Genomic DNA, 11,920 nt, shown 5'->3' with positions numbered 1-11,920 from the left:
AACTTATTTTCTAATTATTTCCCCAATAATTATATTTCTCTAGTAAAAAAATATTTCTCTAGTAAAAAAATATTTTTCCTTTACCAAACGTCCTCAATATTTGCTAAGTTTGCCCACGTTCAAGAAACCTATACCCTAACCCTCTGACTTAATAAAGATATACGAAGTCTGTATGTTTTTTTTTTTCTCTTCTCTTTATATGACTCATCTTATGTATATCATGCACTTTAATATATGTACGGGAGATAATGAGAAACATTAAAGAGTTTATTTTTCTACCGTCAATGTAGATAATTTATCTATATTGAGTTCAAAACAATATTATTTTAAGGCATAAATCAAAATATTTTTATAATTATAATTTATTTTAAGATTATAATAATCTTTTTTATTATAATTTTTTAATTTTTCAACCGAAATAATTCGTCTTAGATAACCTATCTACTATGTAGACATTAAAGCCAACATTAAATCCATTGAAAAAACAAGAGACATTTTTTCAACAAAATAAAGAGCGGTATTTCACAGCTTCTCTGCTGCTGCAAAAGCTTGAGCAATGGTGGCGGCGCTGCTTGGGCACATTTTGAAGACCCCAAAGCATTCATTTCTTCGCAGCATCAACAGAAGCTTTGACACTATCTTGTCGTCTTCTGTGCATGGAAAACCTTTCATTTTCACAACTTTGTCTCAAGGTACTTTCATTCTCTCTCACCATCACAACAGATCGTACTTCATGAATTTGGGTCTTAACACACCGGTTCCTCTCTCTTTCTTCGTGGGGTTTTGAAAAAGTTCATAACTTTGAAGACAAATAATGCTAAACTTAAAAAAAAAAGGAAAAAAAGGGCTAAAATGATAGCCTTTGCTAGAACTAGAACTAGAACTAGAGGTAGAGCTAGTCTTATTTTGCAGGGGTGTGTGTGTTGATGCATGCATCTTTCATTTAGATACTACAGTGAATTAAGATTCAGAAGGAGCAAAAATGAAAGTCAGTTGAATTTCTTCATGCAGTGAGATTGCTGGGAAATGCTGTAGAAGCTGTTTGTGGATTTGATGAGATGGTTGAAGGGAACCAGAGGAAGTTTTACATGGTTGGTGGTAAGGGAGGTGTTGGTAAAACAAGCTGTGCTGCTTCCCTTGCAGTTAAATTTGCAAATCATGGCCACCCCACTATGGTGGTTTCAACTGATCCTGCTCACTCCTTAAGTGACTCTTTTTCCCAGGTACCTAATGTGCCATGAAATTTTTTATGATATGAAGCTTTTATATGTTTTTAAGAACTTCCTCTTTAGTAGTTCTGCAATCTGGATAAAACTTCAGAGAGGTAATGCTACAGTTCCATTAGGATTTGACAGGGGGCAGGCTTGTTCAGATTGAAGGAGTGAATTCTCCATTGTTTGCTCTTGAGGTAATCATTTTGATTAAACAGAACAGAACATTCCAAATTCAATATTGCTTGGTTGGTCTGTTGCAAAACTGCCATGTCACTCTATGTTGAACCTTTTCATTGTTGACAGATAAACCCTGAGAAATCTATGGAAGAGTTACATACGAAAAGTCAGAAACTTGGCGGTGGGGGCGTTAAGACTTTAATGGAAAGCATGGGACTTGGAATGATTGCTGGCCAGGTGGTTTGTGCATTTAGTTATGAATGTTGCTTGATGTAATTGTTTATGACTTGGTTATATATAATACCAATGATCTTTTTATAATATTCAGTTCTAATCTTTGTTTGGGGCTCATGATTTGCTTTATTATATGATTAACCTGCAAATAATCACTTAATGAAAGTAGTACATACTTAGCTAAATGTAGTCCCCATTAGGATCAAAGGAAAACTGTAGTCAGCTACTATTGACAATTGCTAAAGACACAAATTAGAAATTGCTAGAACATTGAAGAAAAATTGAAGTTTTAGACATTCTCTTTGGAAGTTTGGTATTAAGAACTGCATTGTCTGTGTGGTGATACAAGTAAGCAAACTCTTAATATTTTTTAATCCATTTGATTCGATGTTTGTTCTTGTCTATGTCAGGATGTGAGTCTACGTTAAATGCTATTATAACATTTCTTTTCTCTTGTTTAATGAAATTGCCATAGTTAGGGGAACTCAAGCTGGAAGAGCTGTTTCATACTCCTCCACCCGGAACAGATGAAATCATTGCAATTTCCAAGGCATGCTTTTCTTTTCTTTTCTTTATTTTTTTTTTTAACATCCAAATGATGCGGATATTAAACATACATGAAGATGTGCTCTGCTTCTGTTTCCTAATTATGCTGCTTTGATCCAGGTGATGCAATTTCTTGAGTCACAAGAATATAACATGTTCAATCGGATAGTTTTTGATACAGCACCAACAGTACGTAAAAATTATTGGTTCATTTATGATGTATTTAGATTTATTTAGAAAAAATGATTTTTTACATCTCTTAATTTCATTTATAGGGTCATACACTTCGGTTACTGTCACTGCCTGAGTTCTTGGATGGATCTCTAAGCAAAATAATAAAGGTATAATCCATGTGCATATTAAACTTTATCTAAATGTATAGTGTCAGTTTACCAAAAAAAAAATGTATAGTGTCATCTATACTAGAATTTTACTAACAAAATCAATTACATTATCCAGTTGAAGGCAAAATTGGGTTCAGCCTTCAAGTCTTTAATTGGAAAAGAAGAACCTCAAAGTGATGCTGTAAGCTATTATATTGTTATTATATGATTTTTCCCCCTTTTGAAATTCTAATGTTTGAGCCTGCAGTCAGACAACCTTGAAAAAATTAAGGAGAGGGTAGCAAAAGTACGGGACCTTTTCCATGATTCAGACACTACCGAATTCATAATAGTGACGATCCCTACGGTATGTTAAGCTTCTGTTTTGCAAGACAGACTGGAAACTGAAATTCCAAAGTTGAAAACAAAATGTTTAGCAATTGGCATTCATTTTGCAAGACAGACTGGAAACTGAAATTCCAAAGTTGAAAACAAAATGTTTAGCAATTGGCATTCATTTTGCAAGACAGACTGGAAACTGAAATTCCAAAGTTGAAAACAAAATGTTTAGCAATTGGCATTCATTTGTGCCAAGTTTATGGAGTTGGTTCTTCATTGTAAGGTCACAAACTCAAAAGTGTAATTTACTGCTTTATTTTATGTATAATAAACTTTGATCCCATAATAAGTAGTTTTGAATTGTCATATTTTTGCAACTTTTTACAAATGGAAGCCTTTTTAGTTAATTTTAAATAATATCTTAAGGAGTTGAACAACTCAAACTTAGCAATGAATTTATTTTCAAAGAAGATAGAGGAGTCTTTGTGAACTAGAGAAATCTTAATGAGCAGTCCATGTTATATCATAGACAACTAAACTAATCATATGCTTTGAAAAATGTTGATCACGCAAAATGTCAGTGATTACTTTTTATTTTTGTAGGTTCTGCATTCAACAAAACCATTTGCTTTGGCCTACATGCATATTCATACATAAATGTTTTGCAAAAAGGCCTTGTGTTGATGTCGTTCTAGCTGAACATCATGAGCTAGAACTATGCTAATTCTGGTAATCAAGCATGCTTTAGAACATAGCAGCATTTTATGGGATGCATGTGGATTCAACCATAATTAATTCCTCAAGCAGAGTCATTCGAATGACTTTCTTACTTATCCTCAATATGATTGCATTATACTTTTTGTCTGCATAACATTTTCTTTTTTCCTTTCTAACCTTTGTTTTACTTTTATCTATATACAATTTGCGCTGCAACCACATTGTGATCGATTGATTATAAACTATCCAAGGTTATGGCAATCAATGAATCCTCAAGGTTACATGCATCCTTGAAGAAAGAAAGAATTACTGTCAAAAGACTTGTCGTTAATCAGGTCTTGCCTTCCACATCAGACTGCAAGTTTTGTTCGATGAAAAGGAAGGTAATCTGAAATTATCCTTCCATGTTTCTATCTATGTGTATTAATTCGTCGTCATGGGGTTTTCACATTTATTATTGGTCAAACTTGCTTGGTGAGATTTTATACATCTTTTTTCTATGAGAACATTGAAATTTGTGTAGGTTTAATAAGCAGTAAATAATAGGATTGCATATTTTAGATAAACACAGGACATGATGCATCAAAAAGATGGAATCAAATTAAATTTATGCTGGGAATATGTCTTAGCAATTTGGATTTTGGACGTAAGTGCTTGCTACAGTAGCTGTACAAGCAAACTGTTCTGATGATGATGATGATAGATTTATAGGGGTGGCGGTATAGTGAGCAAGTTCTAGCCACAGCTCAAAATGTTGTACCTTTTATTTAACATTCACACGGAAAAGGCTGTTTAAAATAATTATTCTTCTCAAGGAAATGTATTGATAATTGTTAGCACAAGAAACTAATTAAGGCATTGAATATAAAACTTATCCGCTTGATTATTGTTTCTGTTAATGCAGGATCAAATGCGTGCAATTGAAAGTATCCACAATGATCCAGAACTTGCTGGTTTGAGATTATGCGAGGTACCCTTAGTGGATATGGAGATAAGGGGTGTCCCGGCTCTCAAATTCATGGGGGATATTCTTTGGAGATAAAAATTACATTAGAGAATTTATGAGTTTCAAGAATATGGTTCACGTTATAGAGGCACTGATACATTCTTTTAAATTTTAGACGTTAGTCTATTATTGTTTTTTTTTTTAATGAAATACACTGGTGTAATGTGTTCACAATTCCACACTGATAGTTTTTGACACAGCACAAATGATCTGTTACAACAATCAATTCACGCAAGCATTTATTGAAAGATTAGAATAATTTATTAATCTACATATTAGTTGATTGTATCATATCATACAATTTGGCTACTGTTACCACCAGACCAATTGATGGAGGCATGAATGATAATGTTAAAACTTAAAACTGTTGAAGCTTAGTCTTATGCAGAGCTTGTTGTTGAAACATATTGGAAACTAGAAATTGCGTTAAAAACAGCAATCAGGGAGAAAGGGGTATCTTTTAAGGGAAGTCTAATGCTACGTTATCCACACCTAACAATTTGTTGTCAAACATGCTCTGATAATCTTGTGTTCATGCCAGGATACAACCCATGTCACATTGCTTTACGAGTTGTTGGGCACAGGTCACAAGTTGTAGCACCAGCCAGAGTCTTGGACATGCTGTCTTTACTTTGTCCAAAAAGAAATCAGAGGGATTGAATTGCTGAAACTACTTCTTCTGGAAGGTTATCATACAAAAAAATGCAAGCATGCGACTAATTATTCCTGTTACAATAAGAAGGCCTAAACATTGATACCAATGTTTGAGATCATAGCCATAGGAATGGAGTGCACCACATCGACTTATTAACCAAACTCCTGCATATCTGTATGGAAGAAAATTATCTAGCAATCAGCATTTAGTAAACGTAGAGATAAATCAGCATCAACATATCAGAAGAAAATCAAACCTTTGTGCATTAGATATTACAAATGCTTCAAGAGCCCACTTGGTGTAGCACAGGTCAGATAGAAAACGAATATATTTGCTATCTTCTTCATTATCATAGGTTGCTACGAGAGTCAAAACTACTGGAAGTAACACTGACCACTGCATGGCACACAACAAATGACATGTAACTAAGAATAAGATATAAGCACATCACCTGCTGATGAAAGGGAATTGATCCTTCTCATGTGATATGAGGTCATGTGCAAGGATCTTAGCCGTTCAAATACAAATCAATGGTTATCCTTTATCTTAATGCATTCTTTTATCACTATTGATTTGTACATGAACAATTAAAATCCCTTTATATGACCTCATGTTACATGGGAAGATCTATTTCCTGGTTGAAAAGATTAAATACTCACCAGTTGGGCTGGACCTGGTTGAAAGAAGATTGCCAACACATAAGCTATGCCAGTGACACAATACACCAAACATAGCAAAACAATGTAGTTATCTATGACAGATGATCTTGGATTGTTGAAGAAATAGAACATAGAGAGATAAACCAAAGGTTTGACAATTGTACTGAAATGGTCAACCGTATCCTTTGAAAGAAAGTAAGCCAGGCTACTCATGCCAGAAGCACTTTCCCTCCAGTAGTGCAACTTATCCAATGCGAATGATCTCAGAGCCGCAATCTTGGAAAGGAGTGCTGAAAGCAAGACAATATCAGATGACAAAGAAGTAGGTAAGTTGGTAATAATAATAACTAGAGGAAGGTTATATTTACAAATTTTTTGTTTACAAACTCTTACAAACTACACTATGTCTGACCGGTCATACTTCAATCAAGAGTGTATGACCGGTTATATTTAGTGTAATTTGTAAAAGAAGTTTGTAAACGGATCATTCCCCTAATAACTAGTAACAAATTTAGATGAAACTTACATACTGCTATTACAGTGTATGTATAGCCGGTTGCTCCAAACGATTCATCACTCACTTTGGCAAGTGTTCCTAAGCAGAGGCCAGCTATCAGCAAAATCAGAAAATCTACAAATTGTGTTCTAGCTTCTCGTAGTCGCTGCTTTCCAACTCTGCATGGAACAAAGAGCAAAATCAAAATCAAGTTTTGACATTTCATTAACAGAAATATCCTCCCTCTTGTAACTTACCTTCCAAGAAAGTATTTGTATTGTTGGAACGCTCCTGGTGTCAACCGATTGGACAAATCATTTGAATTTAGGAAGTTGTGTTGAAGGTTGTCCCTCTTCAACTCAACGGTGTACTTTACATCCTGCCAAAGTTCTCCAGCAAAGGAAGGTGCATCAGCATTCTGTTCAGGCATGGCTGCTCCATGTGCTGAACCTTCACCACTTGTGGCGGCTAATCCCTCAACACTCTGTAGCATATCCATAGGCACCGGGTAACCATTATGAAGCATCCATCTAACTGGTAGTTGTTTGTAGTTTACTCCTGAGCTTGCACTTGGTTTTAATATTCCTTCTAAAATGTCAATGTAGTAATCTGGAGGGTTGACACGGTCAGGGACAACAATCCCCAAGCTTGAAAAGTACTCTTCCACTTTGTTCACGGGTCCATGATACACTGTAAGACCTCCTTTTGCAAGCAGTATAAAATCATCAAACATCTTGAACAAGGTGTAACTGAAGATCACACAAAAATAGAATTAAAAAGATCATTATTTTGGGTTACCAAAGAGAAAAATAACAGTTAATCTACTTGATTTCATGTCTTGAACAACCTCTCGGAAAAGCTTAAAATGTTAGGTGAAGACACATGAATAGATTCGTGTTATATCTCTATCACAACCCCTGCCGTAAAGAGTCCTTTGGACTTAAAGTGTAGACAATGCTAATTTATCTTGTGCTGAATTTCAACTTTTTTATTAGAAAAATGTGGGTGGTAAGGATCAAACTCTAGATGAGTTAATCATAGAGCTCTGGTACCATGTCAAGAACTAACTCTTCCAAAAGCTTAAGCCGTTAGATGAAGACACGTGAATGGATTTATAATATATCTCTAACATCCCAAACACTCATAATGGTAAGTGACTCTACTGTGTGGTAGGTTTCAGGAGCTGTTTTCATATTTTACAATTACCTCGGTTGGTGAAGGACCATACATATGTTTACTCCTTCAAGAGCCTCACGTCTAAGTGCTTTAAGCAGTAACTGAGAAGATGAGCTGTCCAAACCAGATGTGGGTTCATCCAAAATTAGAAGGGAAGGTTCCATAACCATTTCCAGTCCTACGTTTACTCTTTTCCTTTGACCTCCAGAGATTCCTCGCTTCTCCACTGTCCCAACCAGAGAATCCCTTATTGCCTGCAGACCCAAGGACTCAATGACTCTTTCAACCACTAACACCTTCTCTTCTTTCGGTAGATCAGCAGAGAGTCTACAATGGCATATAAATATAGTAAAAAGTGAGAGGAGATGCAAGAAAATGCATTCAATACTCTTAAACCTCTAATCTACTTGGCATATGAAAAAGAGTAGCTAAATAATTACCAGTTTTTATAGAAATATTTTAAACTGTACTTGTTAACATGAGAGTCATGCAAGAGAATAAAGTGCTCTCAATATGGAGCATACCTGCATCTGGCACTGAACCACAGATTCTCCTCCACAGTCAAATTGCCATGCACAATATCATCTTGTGGCACAAAACCAATTATCTTCTTGTATGACCGAATAGATGATTCCTGGCCATTTACAAAAACTTGCCCAGTTGTGTTACATCCAGTTGCTTTTCCAGTTAAAGCAGAAAGAAATGTTGTCTTACCAGCCCCAGAAGGGCCCATAACTGCTGAAACTCTGCCAGGATATATTTTACCAGTCACACTTCTTAATAGATGTTTGTTTTTCCCTTTCAAAGTGAGGGTTAAATCTTTGAAAGCAACCTCAATGGTAGGTCTCTTCCTTATCTCAATATCACTGGCCATTGAAATCACTCCAGAGAAGGTCAAGTTTTTATTTTGTTCCTGTAAAGCCTTTTCTTTCTCAATCTGACCATATGCATACTTGAAAATTTGGCTCTGAGTATGCAATGCCTTACCCCTTGGTGCTTGCTTTTTGACATTTTTATCTCCTATCTGTAGATTAAACCCTTCTTGACTGTCAGGGTCTTCCTCAATGTCATTTATTATTTTTGTGAGGTTGCTTTTATCCTTTTTCTTTCCTTTTGATGTACCAGCACCTCCTGGTGCCATAGGTGGTAAGACACCTTTGAAATCTGACTTATTTGAAGTTTTTTTGCGCGAAAAAGTACGCGATAATTGTGATTGCAATCCTACTGCATGCTTCTTAGCAATATCTTTTGCAGATTTCCATTTTTCACGTGCTTGTGTTTCTCTTACACTTTGTGCAGCCCTTTCTCTTGATTTTGCTTGTCTTCTTTCTCGAGTTGCAAGAACTTGATCAGAACAGTTATATATGATAATAAGCATGAAACACAAGCCAGCCTGCATTGAAAATTGAAGAGTCAGTTCCACTGGACCATTGTGCACCTCCATGTTCTAACTTGCTACATATTCCTCTATGTATGAAATAGTTATGTAACTTATGCAATGAGCAATAATTCATAAATTGTAATGTTTATAGATTACTCACAAAAACCAGGACACCATATGCAGTAATATTCTGATTTGCTGATTTAGGCTCACAAGTTGCCAACCTGAAACACCCTGGAGAAGAAAAAAATCAAGAAAGGAGAAAGGGTCACTGGAATTGTTATCTTGCACTACAGTTAATCAGCCTTCACACCCATGGTAAAAGCGTATTTCCTACTGATGTATAGTTGTATTATATATGCATTAGCATATTGACTATCAAATGAATAATAGATACATCAAGTAATAGCAAAAGAATGATTCTTTTGAGAGTAACATATTAACGTCTGCCAACTCCAAAGCCTTCGTATGAGATTACTTAATACTTGATGACACACCTAATAACTTGCCCCTGTAGTCACATTATATAAATTTCCCAGACTTACTTTGCAATTATTTGCATGGGTAAGGCTACATACAAGAATTGCTCTTACCCCACACTCGCTAGACGGGTTTAATTAGGGAGTGGTTTATGAACATAGAGAATGAGAATGGCCATAGAAGAATATGATTACTGGTAGTAACTTCAACTCGAAAAAAGAGAGATCAAATAACAGCCTTGGAAAACTTACGCTCTTGTGCAGTAGAACCTGTTCTGCAGTAATACCTGCAATTTATATATAAAAGTAGCTCAGAATAATATATATATATATATATATATATATGTACACATTAGAACAGACAATAAGCAGAAGCACTGAGAAACCAAGTGGCTGCTTATAAATTTAAGAACAAGTGCTAAAAGTTAAGAAGTTTAGGGATAAATATTAATACCCCTCTTTGCAAGGATTTTTTATGATTGTAGATGGACAGTATGATCCTGCTGAACAGAATACCTCACCACTACTCATAATGTCTGCCCAAATATCTGCTCCCCCACAAGTATGGTTAGCCTTTCCAGGAGGTAGCTGATAACGATATCTGCATATTGATTCTGCTGATAAATATTAAAGTATGCCAAAAATAAGAATGCAGAACAAGTAAAACCAAAAGGGAAGGACTTACGGTTCACATATTCCACTAGTTTTATTGAGCTCCGCACGTGGACAGTAAGACCCCAATGGACAAGCTTCAATGGCATACAAAAAAAGATGGCAACAAATGAATGACATTAGAGCATTCAAACACATAGAGAACATAACTACATAGGAAAAGACATATGAAAAATGAAAACAACAATATAGTGTTTGTGTTGGATGTTGTATAAGCATAAATACTCACGAATCATGCAGGTGATACCATGAGGGCAAAAGAAACCTTCACAACAAGGTTGACATTCAACAGATCTAACAGGTATCTCCTTTTTGTTACTGTTAAGGTCTACTTTCTGATTAGCTTTACATCCCCATCCAGGTTCACATCCATTAACCCATGAGCTCAAATTACAGTTTATGTTGGGCTTCAAAAAGTTGGATTTGGTGCTGGTAGCAAAACTTCTGGCATAGGCTTCTATTTCTCCTGCTGTGCACACGCGTTGTGTAATATCTCCTGAAAATGTCACCAAAAAACAACACAAAATGTCCCAAAAACTATCAAAACACAAGTCCTTACACATTTTGCATGATTACATTTATTTTTCCTCATGTACATTTATGATGATATGATATGATCATATTAATATTTATACAAGTGCTAGACTTATGTGTCTATTAAATTTTTGTACATTTATCATTACCCAATATACACATATCAAGTACCTTTCATTTGCTGGGCACAAATGGTCAAAAAGCTCAGATCTTTGGTGAAATTGAACGCCCCATCCCAATCAGAGTCCCTGATCAAGGAAAAACAAAGTATGTCATTTATATGAATTAACACTACAAAACATGAAAGTTATTTGTAAACAGGATTGGTACTCACACATCAAGTATGCAATAACCCAACTCTTTTTTTATTGCAGCTTTGAAAACAGTTGTATAATTGGACATGCTACGGTAAATTTGCTGGGCGAATATCTCAACCCCAGCACCACCAGAACCTTTGTTCTGACATGAAACTAGTCCTGGCCCCACAATGAAGCTGATCAATACTACAATTATAACCAAATCAACCTTCCTTATTATCTCCTTTGGTCCCTCTATTTTGCTCATCGTAGATTTGTTTCTTTTTTTTATTATTATTTATATACAATTTGGAAGATTTATTGATAACAGAACGAAAAAAGAAATTCATAGGTACAAAAGGGTAGATTCATGATGAATATTGGTTGAGGAGTAGAGAAGCAGAACGGCAAGAAAGAGAGAAATGGTAATGGAGAATTGGGAACCAGAGAGAGAGAGAGAGAAAGCGCATTTTCCTATGAAGAAATGGCGGCAAGGAGGAAGAGTTGGCGATGTATGTGGGAGCAGCATTTGCTTATAATCAAATGAAACAAATTTTACGTAGTCCATGAATTTTTTACTGAATGAATTATATCTACAAAAAATAAAAACAAAAACATATGTAACTACGTACGATGATGTTGCAATTACGACAAGTGTCACACTTTCAAGTTTGTCTCTCAAAATGACACATATGCTGAAAAAAACATCGTACTCCAACTTATTTTAATGTTGTGGCACCCATACAAGTACAATTTGTATGCGCTAAAATTTATATATTGTTATATAAATTGTTGTGTTTATCTATCATGAAAAAAGATAGAGGAAAAAAATTGTTGTGTTTTCTTAGTGTTCTATTTGTTTTTTCTCTTTAGTCGTGATTAATTATTATATCTTCGTAATAGTTTTTGTAATTGTTAAGATATATAGTCCCACATTGGTTGTATGTGCAACTAATATGGAGTTTATAAGGTCTTGGACACTCCCACCCTTTGAGCTAGCTTTTGGGGTGATGTAT

General features: G+C 35.2%; 2 protein-coding genes across 2 annotated transcripts; one reads left to right on the top strand and one right to left on the bottom strand.

Annotated features, from left to right (window-relative positions):
- Window positions 1–556: 556 nt before the first annotated feature.
- LOC133306235 (ATPase GET3B-like) lies at window positions 557–4,708 on the top strand. The gene is made up of 11 exons (XM_061506524.1): window positions 557–692; window positions 1,012–1,223; window positions 1,346–1,408; window positions 1,518–1,628; window positions 2,101–2,175; window positions 2,292–2,360; window positions 2,447–2,512; window positions 2,631–2,696; window positions 2,763–2,861; window positions 3,802–3,933; window positions 4,455–4,708. The coding sequence occupies exons 1-11, from the start codon at window positions 557–559 to the stop codon at window positions 4,590–4,592; spliced, it is 1,167 nt and encodes a 388-aa protein (XP_061362508.1). The 3' UTR covers window positions 4,593–4,708.
- A 518-nt stretch (window positions 4,709–5,226) lies between these two features.
- Window positions 5,227–11,172, bottom strand: LOC133306225 (ABC transporter G family member 28). Its single transcript, XM_061506520.1, has 14 exons — window positions 10,943–11,172; window positions 10,780–10,856; window positions 10,304–10,570; window positions 10,088–10,151; window positions 9,857–10,003; window positions 9,655–9,689; window positions 9,084–9,157; window positions 8,067–8,935; window positions 7,573–7,869; window positions 6,624–7,115; window positions 6,397–6,545; window positions 5,871–6,160; window positions 5,468–5,607; window positions 5,227–5,383 (listed from the first exon to the last, which is right to left on the bottom strand). Exons 1-14 carry the CDS (start codon window positions 11,170–11,172, stop codon window positions 5,227–5,229), a joined length of 3,288 nt encoding a protein of 1,095 aa, XP_061362504.1.
- Window positions 11,173–11,920: the final 748 nt, after the last annotated feature.

Source organism: Gastrolobium bilobum, unplaced genomic scaffold (genome assembly GCF_033153095.1).
Source record: "Gastrolobium bilobum isolate Gb01-03AN ecotype WA unplaced genomic scaffold, APGP_CSIRO_Gbil_v1 utg19100, whole genome shotgun sequence".
Classification (NCBI taxonomy): Eukaryota; Viridiplantae; Streptophyta; class Magnoliopsida; order Fabales; family Fabaceae; genus Gastrolobium; species Gastrolobium bilobum.
This window is presented reverse-complemented; position numbering and strand designations above follow the sequence as displayed.

Coding starts and splice junctions, on each gene's coding strand:
- LOC133306235 (XM_061506524.1), top strand. CDS start 557: ATGGTGGCGGCGCTGCTTGGGCACATTTTGAAGACCCCAAAGCATTCA. Junction 2,361..2,446: donor TTTTTGATACAGCACCAACA/GTACGTAAAAAT, acceptor TTTCATTTATAG/GGTCATACACTTCGGTTACT. Junction 3,934..4,454: donor TTTGTTCGATGAAAAGGAAG/GTAATCTGAAAT, acceptor CTGTTAATGCAG/GATCAAATGCGTGCAATTGA.
- LOC133306225 (XM_061506520.1), bottom strand. CDS start 11,172: ATGAGCAAAATAGAGGGACCAAAGGAGATAATAAGGAAGGTTGATTTG. Junction 10,571..10,779: donor TTGTGCCCAGCAAATGAAAG/GTACTTGATATG, acceptor TGACATTTTCAG/GAGATATTACACAACGCGTG. Junction 6,161..6,396: donor ATACACTGTAATAGCAGTAT/GTAAGTTTCATC, acceptor TCTTGCTTTCAG/CACTCCTTTCCAAGATTGCG.